General features: G+C 38.3%; 1 protein-coding gene across 10 annotated transcripts in view; it reads left to right on the top strand.

Annotated features, from left to right (window-relative positions):
* The window catches only part of QKI (QKI, KH domain containing RNA binding), a 194,114-nt gene extending 167,613 nt beyond the window's left edge, over window positions 1-26,501 (top strand). The window contains exons 5-10 of one of the 10 annotated variants that reach the window (XM_048487596.1): window positions 4,748-4,835; window positions 14,880-14,903; window positions 15,189-15,482; window positions 18,944-19,018; window positions 19,768-19,823; window positions 23,417-26,501. In XM_048487596.1, the coding sequence (XP_048343553.1) occupies window positions 4,748-4,835; window positions 14,880-14,903; window positions 15,189-15,482; window positions 18,944-19,018; window positions 19,768-19,802 (516 nt within the window). In that variant the 3' untranslated portion in view covers window positions 19,803-19,823; window positions 23,417-26,501. Of the gene's footprint in view, window positions 1-4,747; window positions 4,836-14,879; window positions 14,904-15,185; window positions 15,483-18,180; window positions 22,892-23,416 lie in introns of those variants that run through there. The other 9 variants (XR_007243763.1, XM_048487602.1, XM_048487609.1 and 6 more) reach the window with 9 other exon arrangements.
* Window positions 26,502-26,858: the final 357 nt, after the last annotated feature.

Here is a 26,858-nt window from a genome sequence, read left to right as displayed (position 1 = left end):
TTCATTTGCCAATGTACACAGTAGAAATTGCTTCACAGAAAACAGTTGCAACCCACATATTACCATAGTTTTTTCCATATTATGTGAGCTCCCCTCCCTTAAAGCTCGTTCTGTTTCACAGGAAGGAGCAAATGGGTGGGTGACCTAACCATTATTATGTTTGTTCCAATTTTCATTTTGTTTCTGCAAGAAAACAAGGTTAGAACATGTACTAAAACAGCAGAAATGGTGTTCAGGGCTGTAAAAAATCTGTTTAAGAGTGAAAATAATAATAATAGAGAATTCAGTGAAAGACACAAGGTGAAGGAAGATGGCTGATAATACTTAGAGAGGAAAGAGGAAATAATTTTCCTACACATTCCCTACCTGTACATTGCAAATGATCAATAGTAAGCCAGGTGTCTATTGTCGTGAGGCTTTGCCAGCAGCCAAGTAATGCAAGGAAGGTTGCGGATTCTGGTTGACTAACCAAAGTTTGTGACATCTGAATGAGGCCTCATTTCAGTCATATGTTGTATATTTTTGTTCAGTAATTTCACATTTCAATTATTTGGCAACTCCTGAGTTTCTGCCATGGTGATCTGTCATTTTGTAACTTTTCAGTTAACCCTTGCTTTTCATTTCATGTCTACCTCTGTTTATTTGCTTCACTTCTTTGGTTGCATTACCTTGAAGAAAGAACTTCATGTCTGGGTTATATCAGTTCTAGAAAGGTATTGCAAAGGTACACTAAAGGTATTGCAAATCTACACTTCAATTTTCTAGACATACCCAATTTTGGAAAAAAAAACCCTTCCAGGAATTGTGTTTTGGGGAATGTATACTAAATTTTAGCTTTTCTTTCTTAATGTTCATTTGTTGGGAGTATCCCAAGCAAAAGTCTCAAAAATTAGGTTTTTAACTACATGTCAGAGTGTTCTACAGAGTTCCAGTACTCAACTAGTCCTTGAAAGATGTATGGCAAAGGATTCGCCAAAATTATGTTTATAAAAACATAGGAAGGTAAAGAAAGATTGTATTTATACTTTGTAACATAAGCCTTAGTTTTAGAAACTTGTTGATTTTTTTTACTTCAGTAGCTGAAACATGGAAAAGCCATCATTTTTCAAGCATTATTGTTAGCCACAACATATTGAGAATATTGAAGTTGATGTTCTAAGCGGGGGTGGGGGGGTGGGTGGAGATGATCTTACTATGAGATGGACAAATGGCATTTTTAAATGTTATTAAATTATTTTAAGGAAAAATTCTTTTTATTTCTGTTGAAAAGATTTAATGAGAAAAACAAGTCAAATTCAACCAGACTCCAGTCTTACAATTTGATACCAAATTCATTTAAACCTGGATTAGGTGATAGATATGCTACATCGTTAGAGCAAATCTAGTAATAAACTATTCATGCATATTTGGAAATGCTACTTTAGAACTCAATAGTACAATACAAAGGTGGGGGAAGGAAAAAGTAGAGTGGTGGCCGAGGATGGTGCCGCCATGTTACCTCCAAAGAAGTAATCGGGGGTGCAGGCACTGATGAAAATCCATAGTGGAAAATGAATATGTCACCTTTTTTTGGTGATGTAAGTGTACCTCACTGAACATTTCTGGGTCAAAGGTCATTTGGGAGCCAACTAAAGTCAGGTTCACCCCCAGTAAGGTCCTCCTTCTTGACACTGGTGTGGGCTTTCAGGTTTGGGTGCTGTGGCAGCCAGCCGCCAAGATATGACCCTCAGTGCTGGGGTCCATGCTAATTTGCACAGTGCTGGTGGCTTGGGTGCCGGCACAGCCCTTCTATCACTTCCAATGTGGCTTCAGTCCCCCACTTTGGATTGCACAGTGTGACTAGCTGTTGACTCCTGTCTAATGTTTTTTCACATTGATCAAAGGTTTGAGATAAATAAAAGATAGCAAGCTCAGTGTGTTGGAGTAGTTGTCCATACTTAGGATTCTAGCTGCTTGCATGCCCTTTGGGGAGAAAGTCCAGCCATCTTATGAATAATTTGACATCAGGAAAAGACAAAGTAAGAACATAAGAACATAAGAACTAGCCTGCTGGATCAGACCAGAGTCCATCTAGTCCAGCATTCTGCTACTCGCAGTGGCCCACCAGGTGCCTTTGGGAGCTCACATGCAGGATGTGAAAGCAATGGCCTTCTGCTGCTGCTCCTGAGCACCAGGTCTGCTAAGGCATTTGCAATCTGAGATCAAGGAGGATCAAGATTGGTAGCCATAGATTGACTTCTCCTCCATAAATCTGTCCAAGCCCTTTTTAAAGCTATCAGGTTAGTGGCCATCACCACTTCCTGTGGCAGCATATTCCAAACACCAATCACACGTTGCGTGAAGAAGTGTTTCCTTTTATTAGTCCTAATTCTTCCCCCCAGCATTTTCAATGAATGCCCCCTGGTTCTAGTATTGTGAGAAAGAGTAGTCACTCTGTTTTGAAGTTTCTTGCAATGTCAGAGAACCTCTCATAGAATATTGTTTTGCATTGTTTGTTTCAAAGGTGAGGGTTGATTTATATTCAGTTTTTTCCCCAGTGAATTTTTGTGTGTGTGTGTATAGTTCATACAATAAAAAGTTTTTTTATTTTAAATTTTTTTCAAATCATGGAATATTTATCAATAAAGGTAGCTTTTAAACAGATAATTATATGCATTATTAGTATTATATGTATGAAAGAGAGAACATAAAATGTTTGAATCAACTGGATAAGTTTAAACAGCAGTTCAAACAATGTTAGTTGATATTTGCTTACAACAGCTATGTCTCAGTACAGATTATTAGATTCCTTGGTACAGACTGTGTGGGCAGTATAATGCCTCTTCAAAGACTATTTTTATTTCTCTTGCAACTTAAGCTTGGTTGAATGGAGAATGCCTGTAGAAATGGCTGAGGTTAAGAAAAATTGCATCAGTGTGCTTGATTTGTCAATTGAGAGCAGAGAAGGAACTGGTCCAATTGTGGTGTGTTTCCTGTTTTTAATAATTTTCGCTTGAGCTTGGCATGCTGGAAGTAAAAGTATAGGAATCTGAACTGTGAACACTATCTTTTAAACAACTGATTTATGCAAATGAGTAATTATGATAGTTCATAATTTATAGTTCATAATTTATCTATTGATGATGAAAGATAATTCCAATTTTCACAACTGAATTTAGTGATTGTTTCAGTTATGAGATCACATTTGAACATTGGTGCTTGGTCTGTTTCCCGTACATATTTATTGCTCCTCAGAATGTAAGTTATTTTTTCATCATCTTTGATGCAATAGAGAATGCAAACACCACATAAAATACTTGTTGTTTGTAGTTTGAGACCTCTCCATACAAGAATATAATATACCATATCTATAATGTCATTCATAATTCAGTTGTATTAAAAGTGTGCCTATCACAGGGTATCACTCGTAACATCCACATGAAAAAAGTCATTGTACACATATGGGCTGACTTGTAATTTATAAGCTACTACTTTTCCAGAAGCAGAAACATTACCATATATACTTGCATATAAGTCGACTTCTTCAGCACATTTTTGTGCTGAAAAAGCCCCCCTCAACTCATATGCGAGTGAGGTGTATTTTAAAAAATATTTTAGGGTTTTTACTTTGTCGGCTGCCGGGGGTGCAGTTTTTAGGCTAGCGGCACCAAAATTTCAGGGATTTTTCAAGAGACTCTCCTGATGATACCACCCAAGTTTGGTAAAGTTTGGTTCAGGGGGTCCAAAGTTAGGGATCCCCAAAATGGGGGCTAATAGGAGATGGGGGCTACACATAACTTTGGACCCCTTGAACCAAACTTCACCAAACCTGGATGGTCTCCTTAAGATACTCTTCAGTGTTGGTACTACTAACATAAACATTCCTCCCCTGGCCAAAAATCCAGTTTTGAAGGATTTTAACTCTTCTGTTTTAGCTTGGTTGCTGATTGAGCTAAGGTTTTTGTACATTTAAAGTTATTGTTGAGACCATATTGTTTTTCTTGACCCTGTTTTCCACTTACAGAGCTAGTTTACTGTTTTTCTGTGAAATAAATATTCAAAAACATTTAACCTACTGATGCCTCTTTTCCTCTTACAGAGCTAGTTTACTGTTTTTCTTTGAAATAAATATTCAAAAACATTTAACCTACTGATGCCTCAATTAATATAATTTTATCGGTATCTATTTTTATTTTTGAAATTTACCAGTAGTTGCTTCATTTCCCACCCTCAGTTTATACGCGAGTCAGTAAGTTTTCCCAGTTTTTTGTGGTAAAATTAGTTGCCTCGACTATATGCAGGTCGACTTATACATGAGTATGTACAGTAGTTTATGTTCTCTCACATACCTTCAATATTTGTAGAACAATTAATTAGTCACATGTCTATTTAATGGGGTGGAAGAATTGCCGCAGGCAACCTGATATGTCCTCATGTTCACTCTTGGCTTTAAAACTTCTTGCTTTCTAAATTAGATAACAGCCAAAGATACATCCCTTTTTCATGGAAGGGTGGTTATGAAGTTTCACTTTTCATAACTAGCTGTTAAGTGTGGAAGAAAGACCATGAAAGGCCAAATGCAGCATTTGTAGGAGGCAGGAGAGATCAGCCTCTTTCAGTGCTTTCTTTCTAGTGGAAACTTGTTGCCTGTTTTTGGGAGCGTGAGAGGTGTGATAAGTAGATAGAGTGGCAGTATACAAGCATGTTTCTTATTTACCACTTAAAATCAGCAGATATTGTGAACTAATTTTCTCCTTTTTCTGTGCAGGCAGAGGGAGAAGATAGCCTTAAAAAGATGCAGTTGATGGAACTTGCAATTCTCAATGGCACGTACAGAGATGCCAATATCAAATCACGTAAGTATTACAGAACTATGGTACCTTACATGTAAGGATTCTTCTAAATCACATTTGTTCACATAGACCAGATCAATCAGACAGAATAGAATATGTATTCTTACTGAGCCCTGTTTTGATGATCCCTTCAATTATTCTAATGATGCATGGACTAAATTGAACAGAACTAGTTTCCTGTGCTCTGATTTGTTTTTTGTATTGTCATACACATTTTCAGTTCCTAGTTCTTCTCACTTTGTGATACATTTTCATGGGTGTACTTTTAACTTCATGGGATTGTACCCTGTGTGCTGCTGTGGAGTTCTGCACAGTTTCTGTGGCTTTCCTGGTTCTAATTAGGGACCCTTTAAACATTAACTCTAACTATGTGAGAACACTTTTCCATTAGTCACTTCTGCATTACTTCAGGTTATTCAGCTGGGCAGGTTCACTTCATCTCTTAATCATAGAATTAGGAATATGTAAGGGAGATTTTTGGGAAACAAACAAATGTCTCTTAGAACACGTGATTTTGTCACCAAAGTATTATCCCAACTGTGTGGGGCATTTCTCACAAAGTTAGGAGTACCATTTAAAATTCTACTTAATATGGTCTTAGGGTATTCAGTCAGGTCAAAAAGTTCTCCTCCCTTGAAATAAGCAAACTAATACATTGCCTGTGAAGCTAGCAGACACTCAGCGTTTATCTACTGATCAGTACTTAGTGCTTAAGCATTTTAAGCACCATCACCTGGATGATCCACGCTAGCCCAAACTCATAAGATTTTGGAAGCTCAGCTGCGTTTCTGTGCAGAGACAGGTAATGGTAAACACCTGTGAACATCTCTTGCTTTGAAAACCCTATGGAGTCACCATCAGTTGGCTGTACAATGACAATATTTTTCACACATACTCAAGCTTTTTAAAATTGGTTTGCATTCCAGGACTAATCAGCATTAGGCCATAGTTAACTCTAGGCTTCTGACTCAACCCACCCCTCTTGCCCTGCACACACACACAGCATGTTATCCAGCAAGCTGACCTGTCATTTCAGAGAAAATTAAAAGTGCAACCATTTAGGCTGATATTTTTGAAATGTTCAGAGACCTAAAGGGTTCCTTCAAGAATTCCTCATTGAGTCATTCAGTGTTGAAATGTAGCTATATCCTCTTAATTTCCTCTTAATTTTGGTTAGTTTTGTTGAAGGACTTTGATAAGAAATACTCTTTTAAAACTGTTTGAAGTATTCAAAATGTAAGTAGTATTTTCTGTGCAATGCTGCTCATTTTTTGGCATTTCCCTTTTTCAATTTTTCAGCTATGAGTTCCAAGATCAGTCATGATTTTTTCAACAGTCCTTAGTATTAGTATGGTTTAGCATGTTTTCACAAATTGAACATGAACATAAGTTAATTTAACCAAAATTCCTTGAACTTACTATTCTCCTGAAGATGGAGGACATCTTGCTGGGTGATTTCCCACCCTTCTCCAGGGAGGCAGGAAAAAGTCTTTCATCACTTCCTGTCCATGGACTAGACTCCATTTTGCTCCAGTATTTTTCCTGCCTCGACAGGGAGTGCACAAACTCTTTAGGGCTTCTTAGCGTTTTGTGTTATATCTCTATTTTTGTGGTTTCTGTGTCTTGTCTATTGTCCTTTCTTCTCAATGTTAGCCTTGAGACACGCAATAGGAATGGGAGGAGATAGGTGGGATTTTTCCCCTACATGAGTTTTTCCCACCAAAACTAGTTGCTCCAAGATGGCGGACTGAGTTTTTCTTCCCCAAGGGAGACCTTTTTTCTAAAACAACTGCTGAGGTCAGAAGCTGGCCGGAGTGAGCTCTTCAACAGGGAAAGCTTGCAGTTAGCAATGCCTCTTCCCTCAGCAGTATGGAAACTGAGCTCTCAAACAGGGAATGTTTGCAGTTAGCAATGCCTTTTCCCCCAGCAATAAGGAAAACACGCTCTTTAACAGGAAATTCTTGCTGTTAGCAATGCCTCTTCCCTCAGCAGTAGGGAGACCAAGCTCTTTAACAGGAGATGCTTGTTGTTAGCAATAACTTTTCCCTCAGTAGTATGGAGAACGAGCTCTTAAACAGAGAACGCTTGCAGTTAGCAATTCCTTTTCCCTCAGTAGCATAGAGACAGATGAAAGGGTTGCAGTTAGCAATACCTTACCTCCAAGCTGGATGGAAACAGATGTTCCCCCCAGTGATACCAGGCAAGTTCGTGACGGGGCCCAGAAAGAGCTCACCAGAATGAGCTGTTAAGCATGGAGGGCAATGCTAGCAGTATGGAGAAGGACGAAAGCGTTGCACATCACTATACCTCGCCAAGCCGATGGGTCTCTTCATTACCAGCATATGATCCAACAAGGCCAACTGCACGCCAGACCTCTACAGCAATTCCTACGTCCTTCCCAAGTGGACATCATGGAAAAAAGGAACCACCCTCTCTTGATCCCAGAGTCACTTCAGCTTACATTGGTGGATGTCTCAACTACATCTGAATCAGGGGAAAGTCTACTTTCATTCACAGAGGACGCTAATCTTCACAGACGCAAGTCTGCCAGGCTGGGGGGCCACTCTGGGGAATCAATTTGCCCAAGGTGGATAGTCACCCGAACAACCCCAAGTTCTCATCAACGCCCTGGAAATCAGGGTCATCAGGCTGGATCTCAGTCACTTCCAATCGACTATGCATCTCCAACATGTCCTGATCCCTACAGACAACATCTCTGCAAAGATACAAAAACAACAAAAAGGGATCCAGATTAAAATTAGAAGAGACCACAAGGGCCATCAAGTCCAACCCCCTGCAATGCAGGAACACACTAATCAAAGCAGTCCCTACATCTGTTCATCCAACATCTGTTTAAAAACCTTCAAAGAAGGAGACTCCACCGCTCTCAGAGGCAGTGAATTTCAGTGTCAAACAGCCCTTGACGGTCAGGAAGTTCTTCCTAATGTTTAGGTGGAATCTCTTTTCCTCCACCTTGAATCCATTACACCATGTCCTAGTCTCTGAGACCGCAGAAAACAAGCTTGCTCCCTCTTCTACATGACATCCCTTCAAATATTTAAACATGGCTATCATGTCACTCCTTAACCGACGCTTCACCAAACTAAACATCTCCAGTTCCCTAAGTCTCTCTTTGTAGGGCATGGACTCCAGTCCTTTTGTCATTTTTGTTGCCCTCCTCTGGATCTGTTCCTGCTTGTCAATGTCTTTCTTGAATTGTGGTGCCCAGAATTGTGGTGCCCAGTACACAATATTGCAGGTGAGGTCTACCCAATGCAGAATACAGAGGTACAATTACATCCCTCGATCTTGACACTTTAGTCCTATTGATACAGGCCAAAATTGCATTGGCTTTCTTGGCCTCTGCATCACACTGATGATTCATGTTTAGTTTATGATTTACTAAAACTCCTAGATCCCTTTCGCATGTAGTGTTGTCAAGCCCGGTGTCACCCATCTTATATCTATTCATTTTATTTTTTCTGCCTGTGTAGTATCTTACATTTATCTCTGTTGAAACTAATTTTGTTTGTTTTGGCCCAGCTCTGTAATCTGACTAGGTCATTTTGAATTCTGACTCTGTCCTCTGGGGTATTAGCTACCCCTCCTAATTTGGTACAAGAAATGTACAAAATTCATCTGCTGATTTGACTAGCATACCGTCTATTCCATTATCCAAGTCGTTGATAAAAATATTGTATAGCACTGAGCCCAGGACAGATCCCTGTGGCACCCCACTAGTCACTTCTTTCCAGGATGAAGATGAGCCATTAATGAGCACTCTTTGAGTTCGATCAGTTAACCAATCACAAATCCATCTAATAGTAGCATTGTCTAGTCCACATTTCACTAGCTTACTTGCAAGAATATTACAGGGCACCTTGTCGAAAGCTTTACTAAGGTATTCTACGTCCACAGCATTCCCTTCATCTACCAAGCTTGTCACTCTATCAAAAAAAGAGATAAGATTGGTCTGGCAGGACTTTTGTTTTAGAAATCCATACTGACTTTTTGTGATCACAGTATTCCCTTCTAAGTGCTGGCAGACCATCTGTCTAATGATCTGCTCCAGAATCTTCCCTGGTATTGATGTCAGGCGGACTGAACTGTAATTATTAGGGTCCTTCTTTTCCCCCTTTTTGTAGATGGAGATAACATTAGCCCTCCTCCAGTCCACTGTGCCTTCTCTGTTCTCCAGGAGTTCTCAAAGATTATAGCAAGTGGTTCTGAGATTACTTCTGTGAGTTCTTTTAATATCGTGGGATGCAGTTCATCATCTAAGTGATGTACTAGGAGATTCAGTTCACCTGGCAATCAGGGAATGTGTGCATTCTCTTGAACACAAGGTGACAAACCTGGAGAAGCTGAGAGAGGCAGAGAGGGTGATCAACAGGACTTACAGGGACCTAACACCTGGGTCCCACTCCCAGAATGACATCTCTTCAGATGTCATGAAGAATGGGGGTCAGGGGGTGCCAGTCTGAGGTGGTGGAAAATGCTCCCTTAGATGGGACCCCTTCCTTAGCTGGTGATCAGCTATCCTCTCACACCAAGGATGTGTGAGAGGGCTCGGGGAGATGGAGGGCTCCTCATAGTAGGCGATTTGATCATTAGGAATGTAGAGAGTTGGGTGTGTGAGAGGCATGATGACTGCATGGTGACTTCCCTGCCTGGTGCGAAGGTTGCGGATGTCACACTTCATCTAGATAGGCTGTTATACAGTGCTGGGGTAGAATCAGCAGTTGTGGTCCACATTGGCACCAAAGGCATTAGGAAATGTAGCCGGGAGATTCTGGAGGCTAAGTTTAGGCTGTCAGGTAACAGGTTGAAGTCCAGGACCCCCAAGGTGGCATTCTCAGAAATGCTACCTGTTCCACATGCAGGGCAAGCTAGGCAGTAAAAAACTGTGACACTGCTAGGAAAGGTCACCCAGATGTCTTTAAGCTCAGTGGAGAACAACCGTTGGACTTGCTCGTGAAGGGTCATTCTCGTTTGAGCAGAAAGGACATCTGCCCTCCCTATTAGTCATTAATCCTTATTCAGTGCAAGGCAACTGTATATGTATATGTAGTTGTGTATACATTAAGTGTTATTGCTAAGCTTCCTCCTGTCATTCATTTATGTTGTGTTGTGAGCAACCTCTGGTAATCTAGTTCTGTGTGTTGTTTATTTCTCTTGCCTGTGTTTTGAGTGTTGTTTTTCAGGTGAGAGCTTGTGTTCTGCAATAGCTGTTCTGAGTTTTTTGCTTATTTATTTATTTATTTATTTATTTATTTATTTATATTTATTTTACTAAATTTATAGACCGCCCTTCTCCGAAAGTCTCAGGGTGGTGAACAGCCACAATAAAAACATAACATAGAAACACAACATTAAAACACAATAAAACCAGCACAATACCCCAGTATAAAATCAGGAACCATATAAGTATAAATATCAGATGGCATCAGACTCCCCCTCCCTCCCCACCCTTGAGCCCACAGGAAGCCAGATGGAATGATAGCAGATGTGCTTAGCCAGACTGGCCAAATGCCTGGTGGAACAGGTCCATCTTACAGGCCCTGCGGAAACTCTGGAAGTCCCGCAGGACCCTGATCTCCCTTGACAGCCTGTTCCACCAGGTAGGGGCCATGGCTGTAAAAACCCTGGCCCTTGTAGAGGGGCCAGGGATCACCAATAGGTCCTCCTCTGAGGAGCGGAGGGGCCTAACTGGACGATATGGACACTACTAGTTGGAAACACCAGAACTGGTGCTTGAAGGGAGTGGCCCCAGCATAGGGGGAAGCTGAAAAAAAGCTATTTAGAATCCTGCCTCTCTGATTTGTCACAAAGATGAACCCAGATGTTCTTTCTGTTCAAAGGAGAATGGCCCTTCATGGTCATTCTCATAACCTTGTTAGGGTAAATTAAATGGATTTTATCAATGGCTAAATCTTCTCCTTACCTCTGGCAACCCCAGTCACTACTGATCTAGGGTGTTCCCATTTTTAAGCCAATGCTGGATTGATTTTGGTGTCACTGGGACACTGAGATGTAAAGTGGGGCTTTGAATGCATAGTCTGGACCACCAACATATTGTTCAAGAAAAAGGATACCTCAGCTTTGCATCATGTGATTTGTATTCACAAAGTTCCATAGTCTATGATAAATTGTTTGAGTAACTGGCTGGGTGGGAACCTTAAATCATGCACATTTTTAGAGCCTGTGTGTATGTAGTATTTTGTAGTGTAAACAATTTTTAGGACCAGCATAGTGTCTAAATTTTGGGTTGCTTTGGATCAGGGAGTTTTCCAGCACAGTGAGAGATCCCACTCCTTTAATAACAGCATGATTCCAAGTGCTGTTGTTGGTGAATATGTTTGGTGAACCTGTTAGTTGTTGTTGAAAGATCAGAAAGTCTGATGAGCTTAGCTGTTAAGCATATACTGCCTAAGATGTAATCAGGCTCCATTCTTATCAGTAGTGCTCTAACTGCAGTTATCATCTGAGATCTTCTGCACGAGAAATTTTCTTTTAGGGCCTCTGATCTTTCAGACATGCAGGAATTTAGTTGTAGAAACTTTTCTCCTCTCTATGCTATGCTAAAATTTCTGCCACCCAGGCAGTCAACAAATGTAGAAGAGCCTTGTCAAAGAGCAAGTTGCTAACCAAAGGCTCCTCACAGTGTACAAAAAGAATAGAACAGGGGTCTGCAACCTGTGGCTCTCCAGATGTTCACAAACTACAATTCCCATCAGCCCCTGCCAGAATGGCCAATTGGCCATGCTGGCAGGGGCTGATGGGAATTGTAGTCCGTGAACATCTGGAGAGCCACAGGTTGCAGACCCCTGGAATAGAACGATCTGCTGGATCAGACCAGTGATCCATCTAGGGCAGGGGTAGGGAACCTGCGGCTCTCCAGATGTTCAGGAACTACAATTCCCATCAGCCTCTGTCAGCATGGCCAATTGGCCATGCTGGTAGGGGCTGATGGGAATTGTAGTTCCTGAACATCTGGAGAGCCGCAGGTTCCCTACCCCTGATCTAGGGCATAGGACACCCTCTCCCCACCCCAGTTCTCTCCATTTAAAGAACTGTCCTTGCAATTATCATTCCTTCTGTACACTTCCTGTCATTTAACCAACTTCTATATATACAGAAGAATTTGGCCAAATGCCCTGTTGTATTTTTCTTGGAATTATTGGTGGGATGTTGCTTGTGAGATGTATTATGTATTGAGAAATTTTATGGTGTGGATGAACAGTAGAACTTGTCTGTTACATGTGTGTTGCACCAATTCTTTGTTTAGGATAAACGTTCAGGACTAGGGAAATCATAGTAAAACCTTGTGAAAGAGCCCAATTGCTGTTGTTGAATATGAAGCTACTTCATCTTGAATAGTCAGAACGGGAGGAATTTGGCTTGTTTTAAAAAATCTAAATTAAGAAGAATGACTTGTAATATTTTAAACATTGGTTAAACATTTCTCACTTACAAGTAGGCATGATTGGATTGCAACCAACATCTTCTGATTGAGAATGTTCCTTTTCCTTCTTGCTAAGACTAAGGCTAAATAAATGAGGCTGCTAATACGCAATTGCCAAATATTTTAGAACTGGCAAGAAATCTCTTTTCCATGGAATTTCTACTTCGTATTCAGAAGCAGCAATACCAGTGTCAGGAAGCCATGTTAGGAGAAGGTGTGCCCTGTTGGCCATTCAGAACAGCTGGCTGCTGGGTGAAACAAAGTGCTGGACTGGATGGATCACTTCTCTGCTCATCGGAGCTACTCTTATATGTTCTTCATTTGACCTAATTGAGGTGCCAGATACCAAGCCACAAAACTGCAGCTAGAATATGTGTACCCAACAATCCCACTTTCAGAAGAGCAAAAAGACAGGAAGAGTTTGGATTTACCCCACTTTTCTCTACTTTAAGGAGACTCAAAGGGTCTTACAAGCTCCTTTCCTGTCCTCTCCCCGTGACAGGCACCTTGTGAGATAGGTGGGGCTGAGAGAGTTCTCAGAGAACTGAGAGTAGCCCAATATCACCCAGCAGGCTTCATGTGTAGCAGTGGAGAAACAAACTTGGTTCACCAGATTAGAGTGTACCACTATTAACCACTACACCAAGCTGCTATTGCTGTCTGTTCATTTTTTATCATGTGTGGTACAATTAAACAGAGCAATTTATATAAAGTGTCAAAATATCGAAGTCACAATGCAAGTAGCCTTTAGGCAAAAATTTACTTTGGAAATGCTTTATAAAACTTTGTCCAGTGAAGTGTGGAGTTAGTAACAACTCATTTTTTTCACTAACTTGCATCAGTGAATAACAGATATTCTCTATATGCAACATGTATTTATTTAACTGAGTCTGATCTTTAAATAACTTTTCTGCCAAAAACAATCATAAGATTCAGCTTTTGTTACAGTGCAGTCAGTACAGTACATAAGCATTCTTCCACACTTTTGGAATAATCTTCTGTTCAATGTTTCTGATCTATGTGAACAAAGCAGAATAAAGGGACTCCACCTATCCACGCCTTACTGATCCTAACACAGGAATACGTTGGTGCTGACAAAAATTGTTTGTATTTGTTGCAACAAACTTGCATGGCTACACCACTGCAACTTGGTTTTCCTAAACACTGAAATTAGAGATTAACTTGAAACAAGGATTCATCCACTGACAAAGCCATTTAGAGTCCTCAGCCGTTTTATATTCCAGTTATAATACTGTATTAGGCTTTAAAAAACGATCTGTACTTCTCTCAAATATGACTCTTAAGTACCATGGACTTGTGAATAAAATGTGAGAAGATATTTAATAAATTATATTATCCTTTGCTTTAATAACTGAGTCAACACTAGGCTTAACTGAAGGAAAGGATGGTAGCAATCCTAAATGTGTACCTAGATGTACATTATGTACTAATTTGTCCAAGGGTTTACACATTGATGAAGTAATATTTTTCTTGACTAAATTCAGATGTAGTTTTTTATAGAAACATAGGTTAGAATATTCTTGGGATTTCCAAAGTGGGATGTACCACCCCCCTGGGGGCAGTGCAAACATCAAGGGTGGTGAGGAATTTGGGAGCATCAGGGCAGCAGAGAATTGTGGGGGGGGGGGTAGGGATTCCTGGACCTGCTGGCAGGGGAAGATCTTGTCCTTCCATGCCTTGTAGTAACTGGTGAGTTTTAAAGGGAAAGCAGCAGCACTCTCCCTACTGTGTAGCGGGGTTGAGGGTGGCAAGGCAAAGAGCCCCATTGCCTCAGCTTTGCAAGGCAGTATTTTTTAAAAAAAATAACAGCAGCTCTCTCCTCACTGTGTAGCCTGTGGGCGGGGGTGCACTTGGGCCTGTGTGTGTGTGTGAGTCTGGCTGGTTGGGGGAGAGGGCAGCTGTAGGATCAGGGTGGGCTGGCTGGCCACTTTGCAAGGCAAGTTTTTTTTAAAAGGAAAAGCAGCAACACTCTCCTCATTGTATAGCCCAGGGACGGGAAGCCAAGGCAAAGAGCCCCATTGTTGTTGCTTTGCAAGACAAGTTTTTTTAAAAAGGAAAAGCAACAGCACTTTCCTCGGTGTTGTTTTGAATTTGTAGTAGGTCTAATTTCAAGGAAGAGGTGTGCGTTTGTATGAGCGTGGGGGCGGGAGCACTAGGGATGTAGCCTGGGAACCAAGGGGAGGGCAGCCCGAAAAGATTTGGATATCCCTGGAATATTCTAATACCAGAGGAAGGGAAATCGTAATTGATAGGTTGGTATTCATCACAAGGGACCACTTATCAATTCATAAGCCATTTTCCATAAATGTGCAGTTTGTCCCTGTGTCCCCAGTTATCCTGAAAATAGTTCATGTTTATAAATACATTCTTATCTATGCATACTAAATAGAATGTTTATAATATAAACAGCAACTGAAATGTTTTGTATTGTATGATATCTGAGCATAACTAAATTTCTGTGGACTCTATAATCTCACTATTTAAAAAAATATTTTTATTTTTAAATATTTAAATATGTGCGATTACAACAGTATTTTCTTTGTTTCCTGCATGCCTCTCAGTCTCATGCAGTCTTGAAGGCATAGGTAATGAAAATATGTGGTCTAAATTGAGCTTTTGTGCTGTGTAACCTGTTTTAGAAATCTACCATTTGAAATTGGCTTTTATTTTGCATGTTCATACTTAATCACACTGGGAAATGGAAAGCTGTTTGCTTTTGAATGGTGTGCTTTAGCACTGAGTGATCAATGCATGTACTAATGATTTCCTTTTATTTTTCTTCTTTCCTACTTTTCTACTTTCCTCATCTTTCCATGTTTTGCACTGCTGTCTCCATACTTCCTTCTAAATTTCTTTGCTTACTGTAGCAGCCCTTGCCTTTTCTCTTGCAGCAACAGCCCAGGCTCCAAGGATTATCACGGGGCCTGCACCTGTTCTCCCACCAGCTGCCCTGCGTACCCCTACGCCAGCTGGCCCTACCATAATGCCTTTGATCAGACAAATACAGACCGCTGTCATGCCAAATGGAACTCCTCACCCAACTGCTGCAATAGTTCCCCAAGGACCTGAAGCTGGTTTAATTTACACACCTTATGAATATCCCTACACACTGGCACCTGCTACATCAATTCTTGAGTATCCTATTGAACCCAGTGGTGTATTAGGTAAGTGTCTTCCAGATAAGGAACTGAACATTAATTTTTCAAACAGTGTATGCCACAACTGTGTAACTTCCTGATTGCTGAAAATATCATCAAATGGGAGTGTGAGCCATGCATTTCTTTTAAGCATATCATAATAGTCAGAAATTTGTCCAGCTTTTTAGTGTAACACTTTCGGTATAAATTTAAGCAAGCATGCCTTACACAAATTATAGCAAAAACTGATCTGGTTACTTTAAATACTTCACAGATTTTGAAAATGGTATTTTATGAGCATGATGACAAATAATCTAGAATATTATTATTCCTTTTGTAGCACATTCTAAAGTAAAAATTATTTTCTATGTTTAGAGGAAATTGATGGATGAGTCTATGTATTAGTACCCGAACTATGTAACAAAGCATAATAGTGTTCCACATTTGGATATCTTGAAAAAGCTAAGATGAGATGCATTCACCCCTCTGGGTACCCCAGAATGAAGGGGACCCAAACATCATTAAATCCTATTCACCTTGGCAGTATATGGGCAGTGACATCTTATAAAAGAAGTAATAAAGATGCATTGCTGCAGACAGATGTGGGAGTATCCCAGAAGTATCACAATTGACATAAAATGCCAATTTTATGTAGAAGTGGTAGAAGCCTACCACAAGGCAGTACTAACTAGTACTAGGTTTCAGAAATTTGGAAATGCTGGACTTAGTGTGAGATGTAATGGCTGTAACAGCGGAGAAAAAAGTAAATGTCATACATTAAGTTGGTGTAGGAAAGCATAGTCTAAAGGATTTGCAACTTGAAAGTTTGATTTGCTGCGTTTATTGTAAAATATAACACCTTTTATATAACAAGCTGCAGGTGAAAAAAAGCCAAAATTAATCATATCAGATCCATTTCTTCTGTCCCTCTGAATGGGTGGGACTTAATAGTGCTTCAGTTTGGCCATTTCATGCTCATAGACTTATTATTGGATGCTGATCAGACAAAGGAAGAAAGAAAGGAATATATCCTTGAAAGAAGTATATTTTCAGTAGTGGAAGTTATTGAAAAGTAAATCTGACCACTTCAGCTCACATGATCCAGTTACTCATGTAAAAGAAAAAAATACCAACGTTAACACTCATTTTTGTTTTTATTACTTTATACTACATTTGTAGAGTCTATTTAGAATACTACTGCAGATTATTCATTATAGCATGTTGTTTTAAATGAATAGCAAATGTGATTTTGAGGCTCTGTTGCAACCCCTTTTCTTGCAGTCACTAACAGCTCCATCCAAACCTGGAAGTGGCTGGCTGTGGCATCAATATGGCATTGCCCCGCCACCTCCAAGGGGGCTTTTCAGCAGCATGGGAAGCAGGGAAAAGCCCTGACCCCCCCCCCCCCCAACAGCCACCAAAAATCTCCATAGGACACACAGGACCGCCACCAAAAAGGTGGTATAAGTCCAAGGGGCAGGGTGCTGCACTCCCAGTCCTCAATCCCAGTGGGAGCCGACCAACACTGGGAATGCCTTGGCTCACCACCTCCCACACTGGCATCTCCCCCCCACACACACACACACACACTGCAGCTGGGACTTCCAGGTTTTGTGACGGTGGGGTTGCGGGACAGGCAGCTGCTGATGTGTCTGCCTCCTCTGCCTGGGTAAGTGCCCCAGAGTGGACAAACACACTGGTGAAAGGCCGCACCCCTTCCTGAACCTCTTCCCCTCCCCTTTGGATGGGGCTGTAAATCCCTCATCATTTGGATCCTTTCTTTCAGTATGCAGATAATCAGAAAGAATAATACTGGAAGGAGGTACCTGTTAGTTGCCAGTAACTTCTCTGTTTACATCATTTCAGACCAATCATAAAATTTGTGTTGGTGTATCTTACAGCACTGTGTGCCCCACTCAAAATACTTGTTAATTTAGATTTGGAACCTGGCTATTGGTAAAAGCCATAATAATTGATCTCTTCAAGCCATTGTCAGTAATGTGTTGAACATCTTTAACTTGCAGGCTACTCATTTAAGAAATAGTATTGCAATATGGAAACAAAATTTCTGTTCTCCCATCAACTAATTGAGTGTTTTCCCCCCAACAGGTGATAATTTAAATGACTTCAGGAGTTGTATGGAAGTACTTATTGTAATGTATGCAGTAACCTATGCAATCAAATTTGAAATAATAAACCCAGGCTACCATGCATACATTGCTGCTGCTGGCCGGCACAGGCATTCCTTTTTTGGTTGAAATGGCCTTTCCAGGGCTATGTTCACAACGATAGTGAGGGTGTAGAACTGATCCCAACACTGAATGGGAAGTTCCTTGTGCCTGATAGAACACCACATGTATGCTAGAGCTGCCCAGTACATGAGGTGCTGTTTATTGGAAGTGAGTACATGGTGCTAACAGACTTCCTTGTTATAAAAATTTAAAACACCAGAGACCTGACAGCATGACTTTAAAAGCCAGTCATGTTCACTTGGTCAGAACGTAACATGATTTTTACGAGATTTTATGGCAAAATGTTAGGGTTCTCAGAAGAATGACTATTTTTTACTATTATTATTATTCAATTTATATCCTGCCCTACCCCCCACAGGGCTCAGGGCGGCGAACAACATTGATATATGAGAAGTATGTGATATAACTGGAAGATTTACATTAGTATCAAATCTTAGTTGACTAATTTTCAATTCCCTTCCTTTTATCTTTAGGTATGGCTTTCCCAACGAAAGGCTAAGAATTCAAGAACGGTCTTAACTGAACTCTCATCAGAGATGATTTTAACAAATACTTAGTTTTCAGCGGCCTTGAAAAGTTGTAGCCTAGCAGTCAGTGACTTACTTGCACTTTTTTTGCACATAGAATTAAAATGCTATTAATTTGGTGTAGCCTGTACTATATATGATAAACTTAGCTGTGATTTATGAGTGTATGGTAGTGTACTGACTGCTATGTATTCTGTACTATTTGCTTTACTAATCACCTAATTCATTGCAGTTCACAGTTATTGACTTAGTTTTTAAACCACAGTCTGTAGGCTCGAGGAATTACTTTAAAACTTTTTGTACAAAATGGTAAAAAACTGGAAGTTGTTTTAAGATTAGCAAAGAATCATCAGTATTAAAAACTGCATTATTTAAAAATAGTCTTGCTACAAGGAGGGCACTTCAGTGAATATGTGACTAGTAAAGCTCAAATATGCTTGGGTCAAATAGATTTCATGGAATACTGTAATCTTGCATTTGTAAATGAATGGATAATGCAGGTTAAGGCCCAGTTGCTTAAAAATGCAATATTAATCTGCACAGATATGCTCCATATATTAAGGTTAAAATTTGAAACTACTGTGCCTTAACTAGTTGCTTTCTTAAAATGAATTTTAGAAAGTAATCAATTTAAAACCATTTTGATAAGCCTGCTGTTAATGTTTTTGCAAATGTTTTCTAACTGTCTTGGTAATTGCAATTTAACTAGGTGCGGTGGCTACTAAAGTTCGAAGGCACGATATGCGTGTCCATCCTTACCAAAGGATTGTGACCGCAGACCGAGGTTAGTTTAGTTCTGCAGTTCTTGCTTATAAGAAATGCTTTGAGTGTACATGAAATTTGCAACACCACAGCTGGTTAACCAAATACTGTTTTGACCATTCTATGGATGTTTTACATCAATTGCGATGGTAATAATTTAAACATCTGGAAGAATCTTGTAAACTACTGTATCCTCCCATCTATATGAAATATATAAACTTCAGTGTATTCAGTTTAAAATGCTATAACTTGTTCCCTTTTTAAGCACTATTTATGATTTTTTTTAATTCAAGCAGGACTCAAGACTTTAGTGTTACATTAATAGTTGATTCTCCTATTCGACTCTCTGTTAGTTAGAAATAGCAGATTGGTGTTGCAAAATAAAATGAATGAATGGGCGCTTAATGAGATAGAAGTAAATGCTTTCTATGTGTTTCAGGAGAAAGCTGAAGATTTAGTTTCCTCTTTGCTGAAAAATGGTTTGTGCCACTGTACTATAATTTGATCAGTTATGTGAGAACAAGAGTTTTTTGTCAATTCAGCAGAGAACTGTGAGAATTATATATCAAAAGTTGTTTAGTGTTTGTTAGTAAAGATGCTTTCTTTAAGTTCTCCTTTCCAAAATGAATTTTCAGTTTCAGTATTTGCTGCTAAAATGCATTTCCTGAACTTATTGCAATTTTGATGCTTTTGTTAGTTAAGATGACTGTTTTTGAGCCCTGGTTGATTTGGTAAATGGAAAATAAATCTTCATTTTCTCCTTTTCATCAGATGAAATTTACAGTATTCAACTCTGGAACCCTTGAACAAATTTAATCTTGTGAAAAGTGAGCATTCGGTTTATTGACATTGAGTAGCCTATTGAGTAGCCTATTGGAGGTTGTGCAGTTGTTCATGTTTGCTCAGGAGCATTTCTCCTAGCAGTGGCTCTGATTTGGTTTGAGTATTTGCCAGGTCACTGTGCTATCCGTTTTCTTATGAATACTCCGTCCCTACCTCACAGGGGTGTTGTGGGGATTAATTGTAATACAGAGTTCTAAAACACAAACCATAACAAAAATGCTAAATTACAAAGGATACGATTTCTTTCTATGGGTAATATGTGTTACGCTAAAATGAATTCAGGCAATTACTGTTTTATCATAACATGATATCAGAACTCTGTATGCCACCCAAGAGCTTTTTCTGGACATTTTAGCCAGCTTAGGGACTTTTTAAACAAGAGAACACCTTATAGAAACATTCCAAAACAGAGATACACACTAAAAAAGGCACATACTGAAGAATTTCATAAATGGTATATTCCTAAACATAACAGTTTTCTGGCTACTTGCCTTATATTTAATCACAATCCTGGTTCTGACAACATTCTATCCTATGTTCTCCTTGTAAGTCAAGGGAACAAAATCTTGCCTTGACTGTTCACCTATTCATTCCCAGGCATCCCTGGATTGTTATCTGTGAGTACAACATTAGAATAGGGTGTATAGATGTAAAATCAAATATATGTAAACTGAATAATGCACACATGTACCCTATCTGCATGTTATGCTGTTCAAGGACCTGGTGTAGCTGTGCCTGAACAAGAGTGGAGTCACAGTCTCTTATCACCATCATTCCAGTTGTGTGTCAGAGAAGATAGGGAAGTTATTTTCTGAATCTTCTTGCTGTTAGCTTTTGCACTCGAAAGTGTTGGCAGCTGGGTGTTCATCAAAAAGAATCTATGTTGTCATCTGCTCGTTGGTCATTATGCTCCATACATCAGAAAATATTTTGCAGATTTTGGGTCAGATTTTTTTTTATTTTGCTTCAGATAACTTGTAGCAGCAGGGTTTGTGGTTTTATTTATAAGGGTCGTGTAGCATTTGCAATTATTTTTAATACTGAGAGGTCCTCAAGTGCCTTACAAATTATGACCTATAACTGTTTCTTCTTTAGTATAACTGATTACAGGTTTTCTTTAATGGTGCTATGTTGTTTAATAATATGTATCATTAGTGAACATGGCAGATTTCAGATTTTGTAAAGTTCTTCAGCAGTCTTCATGGTTTTGAGCAATAGACTGTATTGTAGTAAAGGAGAGTATTATGTTTATTTTTTTATCTCTATAAAATTCCTAAGCATATATCTTGGTATCTTGTTCAGATTTAATTGAACTGCTGGTACGCAACGAAGAAATTTTGCCTTAAACATTCTAAAATTAACAGATACTTCCCATTTAAATTGTTGTAAATACATGTTTTGATTCGTCCATAAACATTATTAGTTGAAGTATGTCAGTAAACCGGAATGCTTTCTTTTCATGAGGAAAAGCTGTAAGCAGATTGATTTTGGTCTGCAGTTTTAAAGAAATCTTTTGACAATTGTAAAGCTGTTGTCATGTTTTCTCATTAAGCAAGCTTTTATTCTTAATGTTGGCTTTACACGTAAGCACTGTGTTTAAGCAAGAGCCCCCAATATGTCAGTATTCAGTCTCTTGGTTTAGAATTGAAGAATACAGCAGTACTTACTAAATTTCTGCTAAAGTAAAGGCACTGTTATATAAATAATACAAAACTGAATTTGATTCATGTAACAGAGAAACTGACTGATTTAATTGTAATGAACTGTAAATGGTTTTGCACAGTCGACAAACCTGTGTGTACTGTAGAAGGTCAGGGACTTGGCAGAGGATGTATCACAGGTGTACTGGTATCTTAAGATAGCTTGCATTGATTATATATACCACAAGAATGGCAATGCTAAGGCTATAACTGAATGTTTTATTTTTTTTCTGAAGCCAGTTGTCACATAATTTATATATAAAATTGTAATACCTTTTTTAATCAAAATTGTAGTAAGTACCAAGAATGCTTTAAGATTCCGAATATCTAGTATACATTTTAAGGTGGCAAGATGGTGCCACGTTAAATATTTATTTTTATTTTATGTTTTATTTTTTACAACATTTTTAACTTAAATCCCACTTTTCAGATTTTTTTGTCAAAAAAAGAAAAGAATCAGGGAACAGAAGGTATCATTTAAGTTGCATCAACAATGTTTAGTGTTCATGAACTGTAGCCTAAATAATAGGCCACAGAAACAATTTACCATGTGAAAGTAAATCCTACCCTTGATGTAGGGTCATTAAAAGTGTGCTATCTGTGAATATTGCGCCTACTGATTTTATTTTATGAAATGGCACAAATCTGACTTTGCACTGAATACCTTTCTCATTTTCATCTCCTCTGCTTTAGTCAATGGCAACAGTACAAATACTCTTATCAAACCTCAGAATTTATTAGAGATGATTAAGCTGTTGAATGAGTCTTAAAATTTGTACTACTGTAAAGTGGACCAAGTTGTTGAAGGTGTATGTGAGAGAGTCATTAAAGAAGGAACAGCTCAAGAACATTGGGAATGATAACTTTCCACTTGAGAATTTTTTTATGTTTTACTGTATTTTTTTGTGTGTTTTGGAAAAGAAAATAGTATTTACAGGTGGCTTCTTTTAAAATATAAAAATATAAAGCAGGAATGTATATGAAATGTCAGATTTTATTGTATTTGCAGAGTATTAGCTTTGAAAATAAAGAGCTGTTTGTAGTTTTTAAAATGCCTTATTAGGATCAATTAGATTTCCTCTATTTTTGATGTAACTAGAGCATTTTAAGTATAGAATTTAAAATGGCAGGACTGTTACAGTGTTTACATGCAAGTGCATTTTCTTAAGTGTCCTATATATGTAAAATAGCATTTTCAGCAGGAAAACGCTATTTGGCCTTTTCCTGGTTCCTATGATGATGCCTACACTTCTAGACTACAATTTAGTATTGCTTTGTATCATGAAGCCAAGAAATTAAATGTTGTTTGTAAATAGAATCATTGAAAAGCAATAAAAGTTATTGAACAAAAACCCCTTGTTTGGCCCATAGTTTATGTGGAACCAAATTGTTCATGATAAATCCTTAGATTCATTTCTTTTAACAACCAGTTATTAATAATCACATTCATCATTACTAGTTGCTTCAGTGCTTGCAGATGGGAAATTACTAATGCTTAATAGCAGTCAGATACTTATTGGTACACTGGCTGTTTTAAATTCTTTTACCAAATTCCAGAAACTGTTTCATTGGGTTTTTTGTTTGTTTTCTTTCATCGACTGCTACTAACCATTAGTTGTTATATTTTATTTCCATTTTTTCTTGTTAACCAGTTTTGTGGGAGTGGGCTTCTCCTTCACATGTTCAAATCATGATACTGAGGTGTCATGATTTTTATTGCATTCTGTAGATGGTGTCAAGCAGTATGTCAGAATTAAACATGCTTGTTTTTATTAGTTGTGATTAGTTTTCATGTTGTCATTAAGCCGTCACTAGCTGAAACTAATCTCTTCTCTATCTTTCTTTCTTTTTGTTTTGTTTTGTTTCTAACCACCCAGCCGCCACCGGCAACTAACCTATGACCTTCTGACCTCTGAACTCTTCACCCAATGATGACCTGACCATGCCTGCCTGCTGATCAGTTAACTGGTAATCGCCTTTGCTTGCCTGTCTTCAGTGCAGCGAGCTGAGGCACTTGTCCGTTCGTCTTACCATCTAACAAAAGACAAAGAATTTGTTGTCCTCCAACTCAACTTTTTTTCCCTGTTTGGGTGAAAGTGGTTCTAGAACCTGCACTGAATAGTAGTAAAGCAATAAGGTCCAATTCATCCCTCCGCACTGATCATCCTTTAGTGTCCTACCCTAAATGAATGGTAAAAAGGGCCTCACTTAAGAGATGGAGGCAAATGTCCCATAACTCCCTGATGACAGAGGCAGTTACTGTGAGACTTCTAGGAATCTTTTTCTTCTCATAAAGAAGTCAAAGCTCTCTTTGAATGTACTGTGTGATGATGCATCATGCATGAACCTTTGGTCAGGGATGTCATTGGTGAAGGGATTCCTAAAAGTATTCAAAATTTGACATGCAGTGTAGTCACCACCAGTGCCCTCAAAGGGCAGAAGATTCAGCCTTTTTTATATTACCTGCCAAATTGGGTGTTTTTAAGAAAAAAAGTGCCATGAAAGATAGGTTACTGAATTTTTGAACTACATCAATGCATAAACAAAACAGCAACACTATTTAAGCTAAACCTGAAATAAAATTCCTTTTACTATACAACTTCCTTAAAAGATTACATGAGTACAAGGTACATGCATTATGTGTCACATTACTGGGCAAACTGTTCAAATATTTTTTTAAACCTCCCTGTATAGAGAAAATTCATTAAGGATGTAAAAGCCATGCTTGCCTATTTGCTGTATACATGTAATGAAATTGTAGATAAAGTGTAGTGCATTGAAACAAATTGAAAAAGTAGATACTTTTACTATACAAGGGTGCTGGTGCAGAAAAAAAAATATATTTTTGGAAATGTAGCATTTTATACTTTCAAGTGTTATAAAAAAGAAAAAGAACAAAGAAACCCTTTATTTCATTAAATGATTTTTTCTGGTGGTTGTCGAGAAACAAAAGACCAAAAGAGCCTTTTTGTCTTTCTTTTTTATTTTTTAAGTATTGGAATAAGTATAAAGAAAAGAAAGTGCCTTATTTTCTTCATGGTCATTTAGTCAGATGTCTCGTATAATCAGCTCCTCCCTCAGACAGCAAGTAAATGCATGCCACTCAGTCGCCCAGTATGTGAAAAGAAGCTGTGAAGAAAGACAGATAAGTTGACCATTTAAATTACCTGATTTTTGCCATGAAATGATGTAACTTTGCCAGGATATATACTGTGAAATAGAATTGTACCACCAACAGCCAACCACAATATTTTTGTAACATGTTCCCTCTTCAATTGTAGACAGTATATTTTTATAGTACTTGCTCAGCCTTAAACCAAAGGGTTCAAAGATGCAGTCTTATTATAAATGAAAGCATTAAATGACAGTGTTAATTTTTTTTCCCTTCAGCCTCTGTTGTACTGTTTCTGTTTGAAATAGATGTGGGAAAGTACAGCAGAACTTGAACTTGTTACAAGATAATTTTGTCAGTGATTAGATTAAACATTCACACAGGCCATCTTTTAAATATATTTTAACTTTTTAGGTGTCCAATCTACAATGCCAAATAGTGTACACAGTGCATAATTCTCATCAAACTCCTACTTGATGAATGTTAACTGCTGGTTGCGCTTTACTGAAAAGATAAAAAGTATCAGTTCACTATCTTGAAAGTCTAGTTATGGTTCTAGTCAGAATGAATTCATAGAACTGGGCTAATGTGAAACACTTTACGCACAAAAGTGAATCATAAAAATAATGAGCAAATGCTAATGGCTTAATCATATTTGGCAAATATCAGGCAATAAGTTGCCCCTCCTATAGTGTCAACTTTTGATCCTCCTAAAACTTTCACAGCTTCCAAATCAAGGGTCAATAGTAAGTTAGGTAAGAGGGCTTATTTTTATAAGCACCTATATGGTGACTTGATCTAACATCGTGTCTCACCTGGAAACAAGTATCAGTTTATTTACTATGCAATAAACATTCATCCTTTTGTACTCAGCTAGCTTTTCTTTTATTCTGCCACTGGCTTTGTCTTCCTGTTACACATAGGGTTGTTTTGGTTTGATTTTTAGTATATGCTGTGCCATTTTGATTTTTGTTTGGTTGAATAAACTTGCGACACTCAAACATTTTGAAGAGAGAATTGCTTAAAAAAACATTACCAGTATTTGATCCAGTTTCATCTCAACTATGATAAACCTGGACATTTTTAGATTCTGATCAAAGGTCTCTTCTTGGGAGAAGTGTGACTTGTAATAGTAATGTTTGTTCTGGAAAAAGTTTGAAGACTTAGTTGACAACATTTTTGATCAACTTAAAGCATGACTTTTGAAATCTCTGAATGCCTTGGTTCTCAGTATTATCACTTGTTGAATTTTTCTTTTATTAAAATATGTAGTTTAAGACTTTTTTCTGACAGTATTATGTAATTTTTTTAGAGTGGGTATCTGGGAGTGTCGCTTGTATGTAACCGTACAGATGACATGTATTTGTCTATTCTTTATCTTAGTTTGATGCTATGTATGTACCATAACCAACCTATTGCCTATGAGAAACATGTAAGATAATGTATTTACAGCCATTGTTACAAGTTTATAATGTATTTTTCTATCTTGTTTTATATGTATGTTATATAACATTCAGAAGAATTTTTTTCCTGACCGAGAAATGGATACAAAAATGCAAAACCCACAATTTTGATAACTGAAAATTGCCAATTGTTTTGCAGTACTTTATTATATTGGGAGTGTTGTCTTTCTTGGGCTTTTAGTTAGCTACTGGATTGAATACATTAGACATATTTGGGTTTTAGTTGGGTTTTTACATAGCTTGCATTTTAATTCTTTGGTTCTTTGCTGTTTCTATTAACCCATAGCATTATTTTAATAAATGTTATAATACCAACCTACTAACTCTGGACTATGTCGGTTTATTAACCATTACATGTTTAATTAAAATAAACAAGGAAAGACGGAAGAATGTAAAGTCTTGAGTTATTGGACTAACCCTGAAGAACGTGACCACAGATAACACAACGTGACTTGTTTTATGTTGTTTGTTTGGCTGACATTCTGCACACTACTATTAAATTGGCTTTGGCCATTCTGGCCTCTTACTTTGAGGGGTCAGTGCCAGTAGATTTGGGAACAAAGTAGCATTATTGGAAGCATTCTTGTAGAATCTTGCCACCTGCCTTTCAGCATCTGCATTACTAATTCCACACTTTTCTTCTCTGAAATAATCACTGTCAGCTCACAGCAAAAGGGCAAAGATATCAATCAATTGGTAGATAGTTATGACCTGCCCAGAGAACCAGTTTGATTCTTTGTTGAG

This window comes from Sphaerodactylus townsendi, linkage group LG01 (assembly GCF_021028975.2).
Source record: "Sphaerodactylus townsendi isolate TG3544 linkage group LG01, MPM_Stown_v2.3, whole genome shotgun sequence".
NCBI lineage: Eukaryota > Metazoa > Chordata > Lepidosauria > Squamata > Sphaerodactylidae > Sphaerodactylus > Sphaerodactylus townsendi.
This window is presented reverse-complemented; position numbering and strand designations above follow the sequence as displayed.